Consider the following 21,724-nt stretch of genomic DNA (forward strand, 5'->3'; position numbering starts at 1 on the left):
ATTCAAAGTTTAGTGCATGATTTCTATCTGCAATCCCCTGGGGTTAACATATACCACGGTAGGCGCTTGCTGATTGAACCATATGTTAGTCTACTGTATAAATAATCTGCATAATGTGACGATAATATTTATATCATTGAGGAAAAATACAAAACAGTCTGTCCCCTAGAGACCACCAGCAATATTTTGCCAAGCGTTATACCACACAAACCCTTTACTTCAGTTGAGGAAAAAATTTAAATAAGAAAAAGGTCTTCGGGTACTGCCAAGTATACTTTCAGGAAAGAAGGAACTCGGGAGAGCTTGAACGGCTAATATATTTATTTTCTCCCCCCCCGTTACCCCCCCCCCCCCCCCCCCCCCAGTCATGTTGAATATTTGCTTCTTAAAGTTTCCGGAATGTCTCAGAATTGCCTAAATTCCTTAAAATAAAACAAAGCTTTGCGCAATCAATGTTACATTAAATAACTGCTGTGCTAAAGTCGTGTGTTAATGTATTCTTATAACTTTACAACGACAGGTGATTGACATGTGCCCCCTAGCGGTCTGTTTCGCGGCGTTTTAGATGTTTTCGTTGAGCGTCTGTCCCAGATGAATTGTAGATTTGCTCTAAAACTGCATATATTTCCAGGTTTTCTGCAACGTTAAAGCCATAGCCAGCATAGCAAAACTTTATCTGTCCATGTACCTCTGGTTTCATGATGTGCCATTAAGGCTTGATCATGTGTAAGCATCTAGGTGCTTCATTTTGTGCCCTTGGGTGCTTCTGGACAAGTCATGCCTTGTTAATCAGCCCATGATGGAACATCACAAATCATGAAGGAACTCAGCTATGAGGATTATAGGTTCAAATCCCAAAGAAAGCACTGCAGCTGAAGCTTTGACCAAAGGAACTTATTAACCTGAATTTCTGGTAGATATAGTCAAGAGTTGCATACAGTTCAATGAAATTTAAAATATGTACACCATTTAAGTTAACTTATAGAGCCATGTGTCTACCATTGGCTGTATGCTCTGTACATTCACCAGTCCACTTATTCAAGCATCAACTTGTTTTTTTTTTTCAGATCAGGAGAATGATGGAGTGTTTTTCAAACACTTCATTACATATTGCCTAGTTGGAATGGTTGTGATTATTCTTGCAAACATAAAAATAAATTTGTGTCTGCCATGTTATCAGAACCTGTTTCTCTTACAGAGGGTGGCATGGTGGTGCAGTGGGTAACAATGTTGCCACACAGCAAGAAGGAACTCAGTTTGAATCCTGGCCTGGGTTTGCACATGGAACCCATGCGGGTTTCCTCTGGGTACTTCGGTTTCCTCCCACAGTCCAAAGACATGCACATAGGCTAAACCGTAGACTCTAAATTGCCCATAGGTATGAGTGGGTGAGTGAATGGTGTGTGTGCCCTGTGACAGATTGGCGAACTGACCAGGGTGTATTCCTCTATTATTATCTGTACTATTATAGATAATGGATGGATGTTACAATCTCTTACAATTCACCTCCTAGATGCCTGCCTCCCAGTAACTTAATATAAATAATTAAAAAGTAACCATTCAGCTCTTTAATCACCATTAAGGGTACTACAATATTTAACAGCTTTTTGGTTCACATTTCATTGTTCTCTGTGTGCTGTACTGACTAGCTCACTGGAACGCCAGTGAAAACAGACCTGAGTAAACGTATGAATAGTCCAGTCACCCTTGCAAGAACAGAGAATTGCAGAGACAGAGCATCTTCAGTGAATTAGGGAAATGCCACAATCAGTGCCAACAAGCATCTTTTGATTGATTAACAGCTGCAAAACACCCCCACTGACCTGTGAAGTGCTTATTTATTACATATACCAAAGAGCATATTATATTTCTTGCACACCTCTTTATTTCTGTCAAGCCTCTTTATTTCTGTCAAGGCACAATGCATCCAAAGTACTGGATTGTTGCCTGATTGTTGTAATTCCATTCTGCTCCAACCACCAGATGTGTAGTGTTTCCCATTGCAAAAACAAAATTGTAAAATGTCATTTTGATTTTACATCACAACGCAAGGTGACCAAAAGATCATTAGTCTTGATGCTGTTCCATTTGTTCCAAGCATGAAACTCGATTGTGAAGATTTTTTTCCTTGTGGTTGTGTTTAATGAATACCATAAGGCATCCATCGTGTGAAGACCTGGCTTCAGCTTTTTGTAAATTGAGGGCAGCATGTTCTGCAGCAAGACTGGATGAAAGCCACGCGGACCCATTTAGACACACGCGCGGCATGTGACAAAGCACAGTGCTGGAGTTCATGTGATATAGGTTATAGTAGCAGTATAGTAGCCGACACAGGGAATCACTGTTTGGGAATTTCTCATGAAAGTGATTATGATGACAAAATGTGCAAAAAAATACAGTGTGACTTTTCGCCTGTAGGCAGTGAACACCTGCCTACAGCAGATCGATGCCTAGGAAAGTGAGTGATATGAACCATTATCCTCAGGTCAGTCTGTAAATGTAATCTTGTGTTTGGTGTATATTAGGAACCATCTTTCTGTCATGTTATGAGTGGTAAGCTTTTCTCCTGCGTACCTCTTTGATGAACAAGATAAATCTGCTGACACCACACATCCAATCACTCTGAAACATTAACATAATTAATGTGTTTAACCAGTACGGTGATATTTTGAGAGATACTTGCTGTCAATTTTGATATTGGTCACCATGGCCCTGATCAATTGTGCTCAAACCAACTTTTCTATTTTGCTCTGGACCCCTTCAAACGTGTTTGTTTCACATGCCATTGTTCAGGTGGCTCGCACTCCTTTCAAATGTAGCAAGTGGTAGCTTAAATATTCCAGTTCAATAAAATCCCAACCAATTGAAGACGAAGTCCATTGTCCAAATTTTGTCATTAATTAATTTTTTTATTTATTTTGGCGGAGGGCACACAAATCCGCGCACTGTAACAAGCAGAACTGTAACAAATTTATTAATGTGTTCAGAGAAAAAGAATTACGGAATGGGTTCTGTTACAATGCCCTGGGGCTAGATCCAAAATAACACGTATTTGCCTTCTGCAGCTGAAAATCAAGAAAGTAACTTCCACCTGTGGGCGAAGTTTCAACAGATCTCAGAAATCTCCCATTGAATGGTGTCTGTTGATTTACTCTGCGGCTTAACGAAAAAAAAACAAGTTGCATATTGGAAAAATCTGTGAACAGGATGTCTCCATTGTAGAAATCATCAAAAGTACACCAATGCGTATTTGCGTGATGTACTCACAGACACAGAACGTCGCAGTCGAACCCCGCATTGAAAACTCCATTATAGTGGGTTCACTTTATGTAGACAAATTATGTCGTGTGGCAAAGAAATACCAGCATCCTCCTTCTTTTCTTATCCATATATTTGGATCGTTGACATTGTGTATCTCATCGCCACCATATGTTTTAATTACTGTGTGAAGTAGGATGACTTCTCCATTCATTCACTCGTGTAAAATAGCCAACATGAGTCATATGAGACTGGCCATCGGTGATAGGTTCTTCTAGAGTGTTAGAGAAATTGTGTGGTGATGTGAACTTCTGCTAAATTGTCATCTTTTGTCTGTTGACCTTGGTCGTACATAATTATATTGAAGAAAATATGTTAGCTGGGAAAGAGTTCAGTACCTTCAGTTTACTACTTTCTCATCAAGTGGCTTGAGGCAGTGCCTTGGCAGATTACCAATCGCTCTATTTAAAATAGGATGACTGGTCAACTGACCACGGGAGTTGGTGTTTTAAATTTAGCTACCGTTAATTCAGACGGGATGTTTTTTCCATTCCTTCTTCCCAATCCTTTCACTTTTTTTTTTTTTTTTTTTTTTTTTTACAGTCCACGTCAAACCCCTCCCGTGTAGCAAAAATTGTTTTGCAGACAAACTCCCAAACACAGAAACTCCGCTCGGAGGAGTGACAGCGGGCGCTGCAGGCAATAGGAGAGCTGTCTGAAGCACCATTGTGGGAAAAACTGAAGCACGCTCACATTTGTAGCAGCAGTCGGCGCGCCAAACCCCGTGTTCAGCTCGTTCTCCGTGAAACGCAGGAAGAGCAATAGAGAGTCTCCATTACACTCCAGTCATCCATGGCTTTGTGCAACGGGGATACCAAGGTCAGTACATTGGCCTACGATTTGGAAGGCATTCTTCACTGCTGATCCTGGCATTAGCTAGTAAATATTAAGAACATTCTCTGTCTTCTTTTAATCTGCTGGCAGTCCCCCAGTGGTAGTACAAGCGCCTCTCTTTACCGGGCTTGATCGCTAGGAGAGCCCCCGGTTACGGCCTGCATACGTCCAGTAAACTTGCAGCATGCTTATCCTATTGCTTTTCGTTCGTGCAGCCACTTTTCAGAGACCGACAGTTTTTCTGAAATTGCCAATCTTAACAGACGTGAACACTCAAAACTTGATCAGCTGTCTTCAGTAGCAAGCTTACGATGTAGTTTCGATTTCACTGTGTGTGGCTGTTGTCACCTAACGTAACTAGTCTGATTCGTAGCACCGATAGCCAGTCATACCCGCGTGCTTTCAGCTAGCGAGCGCGTCCGCTAACAAGGCAACTGCGTCTGAAGTCCAGTTTTGTTAGGCTTTCACAATGAGAACGTGCAGACCAGTGAGTTTTTCCCGTTGTCAAATTGCACTGAACTTAGTCTTAGATAGTCTATCAGGTGGTCAGTGATCTTGTAAGCAGCAGTACGACCATCCCTTTATGTCGCAGCATGCTATTTATTCAATCCGGACAAACTACATAATCCTGCTGGTGGCTAGCTGGCTGGTTAGCCAACACTAATAATAATTTAAAATAGGCCACTAACTTAGTTGTCGTACCATTCGTGTCAGCAGGTGCGCGAATTCATTATTGTCCTCTTGTTTTTACCCTCTGTGTGACAGTTCAGTAACATTTTCCTAAAGAACTCAACATCCAAAGAAACCTGAATATTTAGTCAGTTTGTTTGTTTTCTGGCTTATATAGCTAGTTAGTTTGTGCTTTGGGACGTAAGCAAATCATACCTCTTGTTTTTCAATGACGGAAGTCTAGCTAACCACGTGGGAAGGAGATGGTGCTGTACAGTATGCCCTCGTATATTGCAGGTTTGTAATAAAAATATTTATTATGAAATACGGGGCTGTTGTTATTTGTATGAAAACTCTCGGTCAGGCACATATTGTGACAGTGGACTGATATATATATGGTAAAACCCCTGGTAAATACGTCATGTAGAAAGGTAGAAGCTACTTACGTGGTAACGTAAAGTTATGCTTATTATTTTTCAAGCTGTATTGCTGATTAGTATGAACGAAGTTAACTAGCCAGCTCATCATCGTGGTGATCTTTTGATCATTAACGGGATACGGAGTGTTTTCTTTAAACTATGCTGCACTTTGTCCCGTACAGTCAGGTCCGTAAGTATTTGGACAGTGACACAATTTTCATCGTTTTGGCTCTGTACGCCACCACGATGAATTTGAAATGAAACAATCAAGATGTGATTTAAGTGTAGACTTTCAGCTTTAATTTAAGGGGTTTGTAAAAAATATTGTATGAACAATGTAGGAATTACAACCATTTTTATACATAGCCCCCCCAATTTTAGGGGCTCGAAAGTAATTGGACAGACTAACATAATCATAAATTAAATTGTCATTTTTAATACTTGGTTGCAAATCCTTTGCACTCAATGACTACCTGAAGTCTTGAACCCATAGACGTCACCAGACGCTGGGTTTCTTCCCTGGAGATGCTCTGCCATGCCTCTACTGCAGCTGTCTTCAGTTCCTGCTTGTGCTTGGGGCTTTCTGCTTTCAGTTTTGCCTTCAGCAAGTGAAATGCATGCTCAATTGAATTCAGGTCAGGTGATTGACTTGGCCATTGCAGAACATTCCACTTCTTTGCCTTAAAAAAGTCTTGGGTTGCTTTCGAGTATGCTTCGAGTCATTGTTCATCTGCACTGTGAAGCGCTGTCCAAAGAGTTTTGAAGCATTTGGCTGAATCTGAGCAGATACTATAGCCATATACACTTCATAATTCATCCTGCTACTTTTGTCAGCAGTCACATCATCAATAAATACAAGGGAACCAGTTCCAGTGGCACCCATACATGCCCATGTCATAACACTACCTCCACCATGCTTCACAGATGAGGTGGTATGCTTTGGATGATGAGTAGTTCCTCCCCTTCTCCATACTCTACTCTTCCCATCATTCTGGTACAAGTTGACCTTTGTCTCATCTGTCCATAGGATGTTGTTCCAGAACTGTACAGGCTTTTAAAGATATTATTTGGCAAACTCTAATCTGGTCTTCCCGTTTTTGAGGCTTACCAATGGTTTAGCCTACATGTTGTGGTAAACCCTCTGTATTTACTCTGGTGAAGTCTTCTCTTGATTGTTGACTTTGACACAGATACGCCTACCTCCTGGAGGGTGTTCTTGATCTGGCCAACTGTTGTGAAGGGGTTTTTCTTCACCAGGGAAAGTATTCTTCTGTCATCCACCACAGTTGTTTTCTGTGGTCTTACGGGCCTTTTGGTGTTCCTGAGCTCACCAGTGCGTTCTTTCTTTTTAAGAATGTACCAAATAGTTTATTTGGCCACACTTAATGTTTTTGCTAACTCTCTGATGGGCTTTTCTGGTTTTTGTTTCAGCCTAATGATGGCTTGCTTCACTGACAGTGTCAGCTCTTTGGACTTCATATTGAGAGTTAACAGCAACAGATTCCAAATGCAAATGCCACAATTGAAATCAATTCTAGACCTTTTATCTGCTTACTTGTTCATTAAATAATGAGGGAATAACACACACCTGGCCATGGAACAGCTGAGCAGCCAATTGTCCAATTACCTTTGGTCCCTTAAAAAAGGGGGGGGGAGACCACATATAAAAAGTGCTGTAATTCCTACACCGTTCACCAGATTTGGATACCTTCAAATTAAAGCTGACGGTCTGCACTTTGAGCTCATATTCATTATTTAACTCCAATATGCTGTGGTAGACAGCTAAAATAACAATAACTTTGTCAATGTCCAAATATTTATGGACCTGACTGTACTCATTTTCGCATGGTAGCTGAAATTTAGAGTACTGTAGTGCTGACTGTTGATAACAAGTTTAAAAGTATTTTTGTAAGCGAGCTTCACACTTACGTCAGAATGGAAACATGCACGTAAATCAGGACAGAGATAACGAGCTGGTAACTGTATTTCCAAATATAAAAAATGCAGTCCTTACAACTGAAAGCCACTGCACTGTAGAGTACTAACTTTACAGGATGGATCATGTAATTACCCAGTTACCTCTGTGTGGCACCGCCTACTCATTACCAGTGATAGGAATAGAAGAGGCTAAAGAGAGTTTAGTCTAAATTAAAGAATTTATATTGTGACTGATTGTTATTTTAAGTATCACATAGGCCTATTATGCACACACTGAGAATGATTTTGAATTTTATGAATGATAAAGACTTTCAGGTTAATAAGAAGTGATTTAGCAATTATGTGAGTTGTACACCAAAAGCAAGTGCTTACTTGTTCACTGCCATGCAACAATGTGGGCTCAGTTTGTGAAAATGTTTTTCTAAAAAAAGTTTTTATGTTCAGTCTGGGCCATAGTGTATGTCTGGGGTAATTACTTGTAACAGCTAGAGTGCAACCATAGCCATGTGAGCGAATGAACTGGTTAGAGAATGAGCACAGACATGGTTTCAGATATTAACAAGTGATTGCTGCACCTTAAATGGGAGATCATAATTATACTGTGATGTTGCATATTGTATTGGACATTGTAAACCACATAGTAGGTTCCTTTAAATTTTTCCATCTTTTTGGCCCTGACGTACATTTCATTTGAGGGCGTTTTTGTTAGCTTCCTTTGTATTTCATGTGAGCACATTGTATTGCAGCTGGATATTGGCGGGGAACCGAAGGATGGCTCTTGCCACTACGAAGGAGCCGTGGTGATCCTGGACGCAGGGGCACAATATGGGAAAGTGATTGATCGCCGTGTGAGAGAGCTCTGTGTGCGGTCGGAGATCCTGCCGCTGGAGACCCCGGCTTTCGCCATCAGGGAACAGGGTTTCAGGTGAAAATCCCAGTTCAACTTGCACAGTTTTATTTGTGGATGATCTTGAGGGAAAGGTGTGACGATCACTCGATGCTACCAACTTTCTGTAGTGTAGTGGAGAAGAACTTGTAAGTTCACACTGATGTACTTCTTAAGTGTACGCTTAAGTGAAGCTAACAGGGGGAAGTACAGCGCTAGTGTATTCCAACAATTACAACTGTCTTGTCATAAGAGGAGGATATGTTGAGCTTTGCCCATGCAAGTGGCTCCTTTGTGAGTGACTACTCTGGATGGTCGTTGGCCAGGACAATTCACGGTCAGCCAGGCAGAAACAGTCCTTTGTTCAGAGGATAGAACAGACACATCGGAAATGTGTTTCCAGTGTCTTCAGATCATGAAGGTTTGTGCTTTTAATACAGTAATTACTGCCTAGCTGGAAGACAATTGGTAATTATTGCTGCTGCTTCACCGACTGTGCCACTGAAGCTGGTTTCTACTTTGTAGCGTACTCACGGTCCGCTTTTTTATTGAGGAATGTGTGTAGAGGAGAGAGACGGATACATTACGACAGATTCTGATTTTTTTCATTTTTCTTTTATTATAATGCTTGGGGTCACGCGTACAGTATTTTCCATGAGTATTCCAGCATTATTGCTGCAGATTCTCAGCAGGAGCTGTTAGTGAGACTGTTTTGTCTGCCCACCCGGCTCTGTGCTGGGTCTGGATGAAACAGCCTTTTGAGCTGTTAAGAGTTTATATTCATGGCTGCAGGCTTTACATACCATTTGGGATGCTAGTGCTATCTGCTATGCCAATTTTTACATTTTTGTTAGCTTCACCATTGCCTTGTGAACTAAATAGCATGATACATTTTTGAGATGTGTAAATACTGAAATATGGATTTTGGTTCAGGATATTTTTTTTACTTTACAAAGCAAATATAGGCAACAGTTTAGACTTCTCAGTTTCAGGCTCTCTCACAGAGGAGAATAAAGAATCCTGAAGCCTCCCTTGTCAATCATGTTCCCTGAAGACTCGCATAACGGAGTGTTTAAGGCAGGGGTGGGCTACTCCAGTCCTGGAGGGCTGGTGCGTATGCAGGTTTTTGCTGCCACCAGTTACAAGAACATTCATCAGCTGCTGTTCATTTCATGGAATGTAGCTAAAATATCAGCTCATGTAAATTATCTGGTTAATTAAGTAATTAAAAGCTGAAGTGGGTCTGATACCCATAAATGGATATGGCCCTCCCTGTCCATCCCTGGTTTAAGGGCTGAAGGATTGAAAAGTCCCATTTGTCTTTTGCAGGGCTATCATCATATCTGGAGGACCAAACTCTGTCTATGCAGAGGATGCACCCCGGTTCGACCCTGCAATTTTCACCATTGGGAAACCGGTGCTGGGGATCTGCTATGGCATGCAGGTGAGAGGAGACGACCTGTCCTGTTCACTGTGTGTCCCTGTGTTTCTGTATGCAGCTCGGCTATACAGTTTGTACTGAACTTGAATCGCAGGGACTGGCCGCTCCTCCCTTGCTAGCCCTTTTCTTGCAGTTGCAGCGATTGATTTTGAACGTTCACTTTCTGGCCCGCTTCTTTTCCGGAGCAAGTCCACTGGTTTGATGTCGTCTAGCGATAAGAGAATGAATCCCTGTTCAGAAAAAGGTGCCGTTGCTGCAATGACCATCCACCACTGAGACTGGAATTCGGTGACTGTCTCAAAGTCTTCAAAAAAACATCCTGGGCTGAAACCGGTGTGCACTAGAAGTGTTGTGACAAATTCATTTAAAATTTTACCTGACTAGATCCCGATGTAAATTGAACATGTCTGTGAGTCCTGGGGCACACTGCTTTGCCCTGATCGTCACCTGCTTTTCCTCCGGCAGATGATGAATAAAGTTTTCGGAGGCACTGTTCACAGGAAGAGCATGCGGGAGGATGGAGTGTTCAGCATCGGGCTGGATAATTCCTGTTCTCTATTCAGGTGAGTTGGATAAAGATAAGGAGGCAAAAAGAACATCATTTTAAAGCAATGATATCATGGCAAATATATATGAGAGCCTGCTTTAGTTCAAATATGAACTCTGGCGATGTAGTAGTCTTGGGCAAGGAATGGAGGAGGGCTGAGTTTGATGACTGCTGATTTCATTTTCTGTGTCTATTATTCAGGATAAGTTTGCTTGTCTTATTTTTTGACCCCGTACCCAAGATGTTTCTGCAGTCATGCACCATGTGTCAGTTGGTGCCCTTAAGACTATTGTACGTGTAAATTAACTGAAATGAAATAGGAATATTTGAATTCCTTAGAAGACACGCTTGCTCCACTGGTCCTTCGTAACCTGCTTCTGTCAGTAGCTCTGATCTCAGATCAGTTCTCAATAAATAATTTCTTCTGACTGTTGAAGGCTTGACTGACCCAGGATCCAGCAGTTGAGAGCGGTTTGGTGTACAGGTCTGTTTCAGGGCAGTGGACTATGGTCTGGTTGCCTACTGACTTCCTGTTTGGTGGTCTTCCACAGGGGTCTGCAGAAAGAGGAGCTGGTACTTCTGACGCATGGTGACAGTGTTGACAAGGTGGCTGACGGGTTCAAAGTGGTGGCCCAGTCAGGAAACATCATTGCAGGTTTGGAGGTGTATTCAACCCATCCCTACAACAATCTGGAATCAAATCTCTGGAATCAAATATTGAGCAGAATGGAGAAAACCACATAACAGGGTTTACCATTCCTGGGCGAATTCAGAGGTCAAATGTTGCAATGTTACTGATGTCAGTTCAGGGATATACACAAATTTGCCATATGACTCTTCTAATAAAAAAAATAATAAAGAAAAAATAACTCAACCATGCATTGTGTGGTGTCACACATTCTTGAAATGAAGCCAAATTTGCAGGCTTACGTGTATATTTCTGGGACATTTCCTCAGAAGGCCAGGAAAGGTGCTATTATAGAATTCTTACAAACCGAGCTGCATCTGGCAGCCTGTGTTGAGAAATATGATTAGTCTAGCTCAGAGCCATTTTTTGTAATTTAATGGAAAAGCCAGAATAATGCATACCCCTGTAGTGCCTCACTCTGAATAATCCCTGCAGGGATTGCCAACGAGCAGAAGAAACTGTACGGGACTCAGTTCCACCCTGAGGTTGACCTGACGGTACGAGGCATGGAGATGCTCCGGAACTTCCTATTTGAGATTGCCGGCTGCACCTGCAACTTCACAGTGCAGAACCGCCAGCAGTCCTGCATCCGTGAGATCCAGGAGCGAGCGGACAAGTCCAAAGTGCTGGTGAGCTTTTCTGAATGCGTTAAAGCGTCTGCGTTCTGTTGCCCCTGAACAGAGTCAGATTGGGGTGGTCTTTCAGTGGCCTGGTGTCCTGTCAGGCATGTTCAAGTCCCATTACCGTAGAAACCACAGAATCCATATCCTACAGATTAAAATTAGCCTCCCCAGCTAACTCTGGCAGGTTTACAGAAATGTTATTAATATGCATTGTCCCTGTAAAATAAAGCTAATAAATTAAATCCTGGAAAAAATTATTAAGCAAATGTTCACCATTGGCAGATGGTCGTTGAATACGTATATGTTCAGTAGATCTTCACTGAATTGTAATTTCTTTGTGATTTTATACTTAATACTTTATATTATTACTTAGGATAAACTAGAGGCCAAGGTTGTTGCAGGGCTGTCTGTCAAGTGCTTTATTCTCAGTGATTGCTGATTACATCACTGGGGAGCTGGGTGTGGATTGAGGTTGAGCAATTAAAGCATCAATTAAACTGCACACTTCCCCATAGAGGGGTGATCCTTCTCCCTGCTCTTTACAGCTTTGAGAAAGTGGGTTTTCTCTCTCTCTTGAGAGACAAAGGGATAAATTAGAGGAATTAATTAGATTTTAGTTCTGATAACACATCTTACTGCTCCCTCCGTCCCTGTGCCTCAGGCTCAGAATATATACCCAGCATGCCTTGCTCCTCATCCACTTTCATGTGAAAATCCAGACAGGTTTAGTGTTGGTTCCTCCTTGACTGAAGAACTAAGCTGAAACGCAGCTCATGCACGGCCCAAACGTGTGCTCCCCCTAGGTTCTGCTGAGCGGTGGGGTGGATTCCACAGTGTGCACCGCCCTGCTCAACAAGGCCCTCAACCAGGAGCAGGTCATCGCCGTCCACATCGACAACGGCTTCATGAGAAAGAGGGAGAGCCAGAGCGTGGAGGAGGCTCTGACCAAGCTAGGCATCAAAGTCAAAGGTAATCCGTGTCTGGCGCGACTGCAGCGTCAAGGGTGATTCATGCACACGTGGTCCTCTTTTTACTGCTGTTGATTTATCATTTGGCTGACGCTCTTATCCGGGCGACTTACAAAAGTGCCTTAAAGTTTATCAGGATAAAATGGCCTTGCATCCACATATTAACATGTAACACACTCTCGAGACAAATAACTTCTGTCCACACAATTAATGCTAATGTTTTTTTTTTTGTTTGGGAAATCTGCTTTACAGTATTCATATGTGCTGTCATATTATTCATCAGCAAATGGCTTGTAGTACAGTCTTTGTTACAGAGTTTGTGGGGGTCTTAATTTAGCATCCCCATTTATCCATTCACCCCCCCCCCCCCCCCCCAATTCTCTTTCCTTCTCAGTTGTTAACGCGGCCCACACCTTCTACAACGGGACGACGACTCTGCCCATCTCGGAAGAGGACAGAACCCCCAGGAAGCGCATCAGTAAAACTCTGAACATGACCACCAACCCTGAGGAGAAGAGGAAAATCATTGGCGACACCTTCGTCAAGGTCTGTACTTCTTGAATGACCTTAATCTAGGTGCTCATCTTTCAGAGGACCTTATTTTGCAGGACCTTTTCTCTGAGGTTACCCTTATTTATACCAGCACACAATTGGGTAATCCTGTTTTGAAGTTCCATCGGAGTATTTTAAATGGCCTGGTGACAAATTAAAACCATCTTCCACAGGAGCCCACCTGTCTTTATATGTTATGTTGCAGCCCATAACAGTTTGTGATGCTGAGTTGAGCTGATTCCCACACCAGTCACACTGATGTCCATTCTTGGGTTGCATTGTGTAAAAATAGCAAATACTGCTTTACATACCCATCCTCTGTCTCCTAGCAGAGACTCATAGTCTGGAATGATTGAATTCCAGGAAAGGGTACTTTGAGTTTGAATTCAGCACTAACTAGTTTGCTCAAAATATTGAAATGAATTCATGGCAAATCAAAGGGTTATAATTAATGCCAGATCATGCACCACACTGTTAATGTTTGTTTAATTTATGAAGGGTGGATGGATAGATTAATAAATGGATGACTACCACGGAACACCAGTGGCTTAGATTAAATAAAGTGCACTGCTTGTACTGATCCCTGCAGGTGGCAAATGAGGTAATTGGGGAGATGAACCTGAAGCCTGATGAGGTGTACCTGGCCCAGGGCACATTGAGACCGGACCTGATTGAGAGCGCCTCAGTCATCGCCAGCGGCAAGGCTGAGGTCATCAAGACGCACCACAACGACACCGAGCTTATCCGCAAGCTTCGCGACCAGGTACGCTGCTGTAACCTCTGAGCTCTGACTGGCCATCCATAAAGCACAATTTGTATAACTGTAGAGCAGAGGTGTCATTAACATTAACAATCATGCAAGCAGCCTCCAATGAAGCTGTATCAAATCAGATAGTGTAGGTGTCAGCATAGGCAGTAGTCCGGTATCTGTGAAATGCACATTGATGTATCGACTTCCATTCATAATGGTTGGAACTTTGCAGTTACCAAGCTATTGGAGGACAATATCAGAATTGTGGTAGCATAATAAGAGGCAGCATAAAAGTGGATATTCATAAAAATGTTTGTATGATCTACACACACACACATTTCTCTTCTCTTTTTCTATGAATACATTTGCTTTGGTGATACTCTGCAGAACTCCCACAGACACGTGACACTGATGTCTAGCTCCTTGCCACACATATTTGAATACAGTATCTCCTGAGACTGATAATAAATAGTGGGGAGAAAGGAGCCTCTGTGAATTCTGAGCTCTGCCTCCTCACGCTGCCTCTGTGGCCCTCCAGGGAAAAGTAATCGAGCCGCTCAAAGACTTCCACAAGGATGAGGTGCGAGCACTGGGACGAGAGCTGGGGCTCCCTGAAGACATCATCTCTCGACACCCCTTCCCTGGTGAGGCTGCATTTTGCTACATAAGCATTGCCTCCTGTTTAGAGGGGGCTTTGTCTCTGGTCATCTGCACTGCTCACATTTCTAACATTTTTTTGCAACCAGGCCAGCAGTGTTCTATATATGGATGTGAACCCTTAAACTTCTGGCAAAGATCGCAGTGATCTAAACACACCAGTTCACTGCTGTCCTAATGTGTGGATCAGCAGTTGGAACTGATTGGAAAAAACTTCTTTGCCCATGCAATCTGTCAGTATTCTGGATTCTTTATTATTTTTAAAATATTGAACTTGTATAGCTGGCATATCTGGGAATAGATGTTCCTTGTGTAAATTTTTTATGACACACTAAGCTAAAATCAAAGCATGAGCTGCTGGAATTTTTAAAAAGTGAGCGATCATAAAATGAGAGGGCCCATCTGTGAACGTATTTTATATATTTCACCTGTATTGTTTTGTTTTTTATCTGTGCTAGACACTCAGTAGACAGTGACATACAGCTGTCAGTTACTCTCTGTCTCCTGCAGGTCCTGGTCTGGCCATCAGGGTGATCTGTGCAGACGAGCCCTACGTCTGCAAAGACTTTGCGGAGACGAACAACATCTTGAAGATTGTCGCGGACTTTTCAGCTAGCGTCAAAAAGGTGAGCAGCAGGGCTGGCTTCCTGTGCATATGATTGGCTTTAAGAGCTTAGTGAGAGTGAAATTGGGCGGTCTGTGACCCTCCAGGCCTATATAAGCCCATTCATGATGTCAAGCATAGAGAGGTGGAACTAATATCAGAATCCTTCCTACCCTGCAGTGAAGGGAGTGCACTGTAATGCAGTGCGGATACCATAAATCGAGGCATGGAAGCAAAATTAAGCGATGATGCAGTTCTTATTTCACCAACACAGTATCAGGAGAAACATTGCGTTTCATAACTGTCCCTGTTCATGCTGGCAGTGTAGTTACGGAATTGAGCCTTTGAGTTTTCACATAGATTAAGTCTTTTGAGGATAGATAAACGAATGGCCTAAAAGCTTCTGACTCGTGTCCTACTTTTGGAAAGCATCTAATGTATTTGCCATTCCATTCAGCCACACACACTGCTGCAGAGGGTAAAGTCCTGCATCTCGGACGAGGAAGAGGAGAAGCTAATGCAGATCACCAGCCTTCATTCACTGAATGCCTTCCTCCTGCCAATCAAAACCGTCGGTGTCCAGGTACGAGAAGGGACTCGTGGCCCCTGTCCTATCTGCCGTGAAGTACACTACCTGGCTGAAGTGGCTGTCATTGGCAGACTTTGCATTCTTGATGATGTAATGATGTGGAGTGGTTGTCACTTTGAGGGAAAGTGCACTGCTGTTCTCAGAATTGTGCCATGTCGTCTAGGTTGCTCCTCTGAAGGCAAGGTGAATCCCATTTTTTATTGTTGTTGTTTTGGGGCAGGGGTGTACTGTTAAGGTCCTGCTTACTCGTGCTATCAGGTATTCGCTGTGACAGTCGAACCTTTGACCACAGCGGTTATCTGGCTCGAGCTCAGCCAATGAGCGCTGTATGAACAAGGTGTGGAGAGCAAGATTGCAGGACTGTGAGAGTTTGCACTGAATAAGTGAGTTTTTAAGACATAGAGTGGTGAGACTGAGCGAGAGGTGGTGGGAGGGTGGAGCTCTCCAGAAGCTGTTATTGCGTTTGTGGAAAACCATGGAGTCAGAGACAGGCTCTTACACTGGAACCAGAAAAACTGCTGTAGCACTGGGTGTTCCGCTCACTTCCTGCTGCACACCGCAGGCCTCTATATTTACACCAGACACAGAGGCAGGAGACATGTGGATTGGGATTCGGGGGACGGGGGGAGGTTGGCTGGCTGGCTGGCTGGCTGGGTGGAGAGAGGATAAGTTAGTTCTGGCTGTTTGTAGAAAACAGAAACCGTTTTTTAAACCTCACCACCCCCCAATTAGTATCTTTTCAGACCCAACAGTATGCTGGGATGTTTTTGTTTTCATTCTATGAAGCTGTAACCTCAGTGGATAGTTTCTTAAAATTGTGCCCAGTGTCACCATTATGCTCTGAGACCTCGTCTGGAAACACTGACAGCGTGCCAAGGAAACATTTACATTTACCAAAACCCAGTCAAAACAGAGCAGAGGTTACTCTGAGGGTTGTGGGGAAGTTAAGTCTGAGCCTATTTTTGGGTGTAGGCTTTGATTGCTTGTCGATCTCAGTGCAAGAAGGTTAAAAACAATTTAGAGTGTGGTTTTTACCAGCTTTTTACTTTTCCTGTAAACTCTACATAAACAAAGCCGCCTTCTTCCTTCAGTGTTCCTCCTCTCCCTCAGTCATTCCCCTCTCCCTGACTCTTTACCGTCTTCCACTGTCTTTCCCCTCTCCCTCACTCTTTCCCCTCTCCGTCTGCCTGCAGGGCGACTGCCGCTCGTACAGCTACGTGTGCGGCGTGTCCAGTAAGGAGGCCCCTCACTGGGAGTCTCTGCTCTTCCTGGCCCGACTCATCCCCCGCATGTGCCACAGCATCAACAGGTACCGTGAGGCTTGGGAAACGGGGCAAAGCCGTCAAATTTTCCCCCCTCCCATGCGCTTGCTCCCCTTTGTTTCGTCTCTTGCCCTCGCCGCGCTTCGCGAACGTTGGCGGTTTTCCCGCCTCGAAACCGCGCCGTCCCGGCAGGGTTTTCTCAGCCGCTGCGTTTCTCGCTCGCCCCCCACTCTAGAGTGGTGTATGTGTTCGGGCCGCAGGTGAAGGAGCCGCCCACAGACATCACCCCCACTTTCCTGACGACCGGCGTGCTGAGCACGCTCAGACAGGCCGACTTCGTGGCGCACTCCATCCTGCGGGAGTCTGGTAAGGCCAGGGATACCTTCTCCACCTCCGTTACTCTCTGCTACTAAGTACTGGAGTAATAACTTTTTATTTACAGATCACATTTCACTTTCATACAACATTTACTGCCCAAAGTGCTTAACAGCAACGAGACGCAATTTGAACACATTCTGATACAATATTGTTGGAAAAATAAGGTGAAATGAAGATGACAACAAAAAAGTTTCGAATGTCTTTGGTTATGGTAGTGTTACAAACAGGTTTTACTTTCCTCAGCAGTGGTTGGGGAATTATTGGATGAAATATGCTGTGGCTTTTTGTGTAACAAAGGTCATAAAGATGTCATATTGAAATGTATACAGATATTATAACCCAAGGATCATGACTCTGAAGTGCTACTAGTTAGTGTGCTGTAGTGCGTTAAAGCCTGCGTATGCCTTATGTCCGCCACTGACCTATAATGTGTTAAATTTCTTGGTCACTGGTATCTCTTTTTGTAGGCTACTCCGGAAAGATCAGCCAGATGCCGGTCATCCTCACCCCCCTGCATTTTGACCGAGACCCCCTACAGAAGCAGCCCTCGTGTCGACGATCAGTGGTCATTCGGACCTTCATCACCAGCGACTTCATGACCGGCATTCCCGCCACACCTGGCGACCATATCCCAGAGGAGGTATGTCTGTTAAAGTACACGACACCAGAGGCAACCCCCCACACCTTACTCCACACCACAGCACGAGAAGGGACAGAATCGTGAAGGACAGCAGTCCTTTCCTCCGCTGTTCTCTAATCCTTTTTTGTAACTCCTTTCTTTGCCCCAAGGTGGTGCTAAAGATGGTGAACGAAATAAAGAAGATCCCTGGAATCTCACGGGTGATGTTTGACCTAACGTCCAAGCCCCCAGGGACCACAGAATGGGAGTAGAGCCACCCCACCTCTGACCCCTTGTCCTCTAACACCGTCACACCCCCCTCCCCACCCCATCTGACCACCCCCCCCCCCCTTCAGATATGAACATTCCCAATTTTTGCAGGCAGTACTGTGACCAGCGCACACCTGGAGCCGCTACCTTGCACCACCTCCTTTTTGGGGGTGGTTGTATTATTATTTTTTCTTCTGTTGTTGACCATGTGTTGTTTTAATATTCTGCTAATGCTGCGTCCTCTTGAAGGTCATACGTGAAAGCACATTGTGGACTAACCACATGGTGTACTTCCAGTCGCAACATGAAACAAACCGCAAAAAGAGAAAGGTGTTCAAAGAGTCGTTGCTCTCTTTGCCTGTTATGCATTGCCTCTGTGTTTTTACTTTGTTCACTGTAGTCATGAAGTCGTGGGTTTTCTTTACTCCAGGACCTTTACATATAAACTATTTAAACGTATCGAGTCCATGCACTCTAAGTACTGTAGCAGAAGTGCAGTAACTCAACATCGCGAAGATGTGACCAATTCACGCTCTTAAAACGTCTTGCCAAATTTTGTTAAAAGTGGCACGTAATTTCTGGGGGATGTAAAATTCATCTAGGTCACTGAATTGTTCCCAGAAGGCACTGGTGGAGTTTGTAAGCCGCTGAGTGTGGTAAATGTAAACGGATAGTTTTACATAGATGTGCTACTGTAAGGGACACCCCCACTCCCCAAATAAAAAATGGGGTGTGTGGCAAAGCTTGTGCCTGTTTTTCCTGATACAATGAAGACCCAAAACCAACAGGAGTCTATACTGCACTGTTTTTTCTTTCTGCAATAAGTGCTTTTGTAATAAAAAGATGATTTAAAAAACATAATGGCGACACACTGGGGAATATCTGACCCATTTGTATCAACTTCAAACACTTTATCATTATCATCACAATCACCATGCAGGCAGTTTTGGTGTAGTGTGAAGTTAACTTTTGCACATTCATTTTCATTTTGTTTTATCCATGGCCTTGGTGCTTCTCTGCTTTCTAGAGTAATTGTATTTCCAGGTTAAAGGAGGTTTGTTCCTCGTAAGTGAAGTGTCAGGGGTCAATTCTGGCTGTTGGTGTTTGAGTCTGGTGTCCCCCAGGGTCTGTTGCGCGAGAGAGAATCAAATGAAGATTCTCTGGCTCCTGGCCATGGGTTCCGGTCCTGCTCGCAGGACATTTATACTTGTCAATTGGTGAGCGTAAGGATGATGATTAGATATATTTACCACAAAAGCTTAACCAGGCTTTCACACCCAGTTACTTTCACTTTGGCCTCATGAACGAAACCTCTGATTTAGATCAATTTTATACAGTGGTAATAAAAAAGCTTATATTTAGGTATTTATTGTCTTCGTACTTATCATTGCAAACTGTGTTTGTTCGTCACAAACTGAACAATGCAAGATGGACTTGTTCCGTGTCTTAATTGCAAAACTTGTTCTTAAATGTTCTCCCTCTGTGTATGTCGCCTTTTTACGTGTACATTTTACTTATGTCTCCAAGGAAATGAGGACTTGTAATGGACATTTGATTGGGTAGTTGGGTTTAATTGCAATATGAAATACATTTTTACGTTTAATTTATGCAATTCTATGTCCGAGAGATTTTTTGTTTAAAACAGTGCTTTTTTTCTTTAGTAATGTGCCTCAAACCAAGCTACTGCATGCAGTTTCAACATTGAAATTTGTACAATGAAAACTGAGCTTTAATAAAGAAGTCCATGTTGAAAGTATTTTGTTTGTATTCAGTCATGTTTTACCAGGAGAGTCCAGTTTAAGAAAATAAAGGGATGAAAAGGTTTTAATTTGCCAAAATGTGGAAGCACAAGGGAGACACTCATATTGATGATGGCAAACTAAAGTTTGCAAGAACTGCAAGCACATGTTCGCCGTCGTGCAGAATCGGATTCACGGGACAAAACACTCAATTGATTTTCCTAATCCCTGTCAGGAGAGGGAGCCCTGTCATGCTTTTTACGCGTGCCTCGTGAGAGTCACAAGAGTTTGTGTCTGTTCAGAAAGGGCACTGTGGTAGCTTGTCCACTTGAACAAGTAGGCTACGGCGATGTGGTTGCTAAGGCAATTGTACAATCAATTTTACCAATTTGAGAAAAGCAATTTCAAAAGTTTATGCCTGGCCCAAGACGCCGTAATGTTACATAAGTGAGAACAGCCTATCGGTTACGAAACTGAATACAAAGAACATCTGAAGCAAACTGAATTCCGATTCAATGTGTCGGTCTTTCAACACTTTTTTTATCGTTATTTCGTAAGTTCGGTTCATGATTGTGTTCGCAATGCGCGATTTAAGGTATACGTGATTTGTTTTAAAACCGGAAGGTTATTTGTTGTCTTTAAAATATCGCTGTTTTATTTATTTATTTATTTATTTATTTATTTATTTATTTATTTATTTATTTATTTGTGTGTGTGTGTGTGTGTGTGTGTGTGTGTGTGTGTGTGTGTGTGTGTGTGTGTGTGTGTGTGTGTGTGTGTGTGTGTGTGTGTATGTGTATGTATGTATGTATGTATGTATGTATGTATGTATGTATGTATGTATGTATTTTCAAATTTTGGGATTCATCCCGCAAAGTTACGGCTTGATGGGGCGGCATGCCCCCATACCTATACAACACCGAGAATTTGGCACTTTTCAGGGTTCTTGTTCCCTACAGAAATAACCACAATGACCACAGACTCTCTGCCCTTAAAAAAGTTTTCTGTACCTTCTGACCCCATTTGAACAGGCAGGATTCATAACAACTTCACACGTCCATTCAAATTAAACAAGCTGTATTCCAAAGCAATTCTACCCAATGCTTCCCAAATTGTTTGAAGTAACATGCCCCTGTGTACAAGCATAGATACAGTACATTAATGGGGCAAACATATGTTAGGACAGGTTTGTAAGAATAAAGATTTATTTTAATAGGTGTCAATATGTCAAATTTTTATCTGAATGTACTGTATGTATTTATTCGCCCAGCATTTCTGTAGCATGAATGGTTGTATGTTTCTTGGTATAAATGTCTGTTTGTAAATGTGAATGTTCCATGCTGCTAGGGAAATGTCCCAATGGGGATAATGAAGTATTCTATATATGAGTGGATGTATGTACAGTATTTATTATAAAATCAGTATTTATTTTAAGTTGCAAATATACAGGAACTTAATTGACTTATAGACCGTGCTTTGTATGTGTGAGTAACTTGGCATTTTGTACATTCATCAGATTACATATACAAAACACAACAGTATATGGTAGCCAACTGAATGTTTTATTGTTGATTGTTAGTCCATCAAGTTAGTTCCGTTGGTCCCGTCCACTTTAGTGGGCTACTAATAGTCCATATAGTACCAACCCCCCCCCCCCCCCCTCAAGATTGGGACAATGTATAAATTTTATTTTATTTTCAAAAAAGCTGCTTTTTTGCAGCTTGTTTTAGCGTTAATTTTATTGAAATGCCATTTATTAAATTTACATAAACCAAGGTTCACCAAGACACAGTTTTTTCGTAGCTTATGGTATACAGTCAACAGTGTCTCAAAATAAATTACACTTAGGCTACTCATATACATATTCAGTCAGCTGAACTTGAAGTGATTGCTTAGCGTCAAAGATAATTGGCAAGAAGATCCAGCGACCGTTGTTTAATTAGATTAGTCGCCTGTTTATGAACATCTCATC

General features: G+C 42.6%; 1 protein-coding gene across 2 annotated transcripts; it reads left to right on the forward strand.

Annotated features, from left to right (window-relative positions):
- The first annotated feature begins 3,873 nt into the window (after positions 1 to 3,873).
- Positions 3,874 to 19,769, forward strand: gmps (guanine monophosphate synthase). Of its 2 annotated transcripts, none has more exons than XM_035384898.1 (16): positions 3,874 to 4,137; positions 7,925 to 8,103; positions 9,394 to 9,508; positions 9,971 to 10,068; positions 10,604 to 10,707; positions 11,176 to 11,369; positions 12,167 to 12,332; positions 12,726 to 12,877; positions 13,473 to 13,646; positions 14,173 to 14,278; positions 14,802 to 14,917; positions 15,353 to 15,478; positions 16,678 to 16,793; positions 16,982 to 17,112; positions 17,592 to 17,764; positions 17,914 to 19,769. In XM_035384898.1, the coding sequence occupies exons 1-16, from the start codon at positions 4,111 to 4,113 to the stop codon at positions 18,013 to 18,015; spliced, it is 2,079 nt and encodes a 692-aa protein (XP_035240789.1). In that variant the 5' UTR covers positions 3,874 to 4,110; the 3' UTR covers positions 18,016 to 19,769. The 2 variants fall into 2 exon arrangements, with proteins under 2 accessions (XP_035240789.1, XP_035240790.1); XM_035384899.1 differs by lacking the exon at positions 3,874 to 4,137 and adding an exon at positions 4,163 to 4,639.
- Positions 19,770 to 21,724: the final 1,955 nt, after the last annotated feature.

This window comes from Anguilla anguilla, chromosome 12, assembly GCF_013347855.1.
Source record: "Anguilla anguilla isolate fAngAng1 chromosome 12, fAngAng1.pri, whole genome shotgun sequence".
In the NCBI taxonomy this organism is placed as follows: Eukaryota; Metazoa; Chordata; class Actinopteri; order Anguilliformes; family Anguillidae; genus Anguilla; species Anguilla anguilla.

Coding starts and splice junctions, on each gene's coding strand:
- gmps (XM_035384898.1), top strand. CDS start 4,111: ATGGCTTTGTGCAACGGGGATACCAAG. Junction 4,138..7,924: donor TGTGCAACGGGGATACCAAG/GTCAGTACATTG, acceptor ATTGTATTGCAG/CTGGATATTGGCGGGGAACC. Junction 16,794..16,981: donor ATGTGCCACAGCATCAACAG/GTACCGTGAGGC, acceptor CCCCCACTCTAG/AGTGGTGTATGTGTTCGGGC.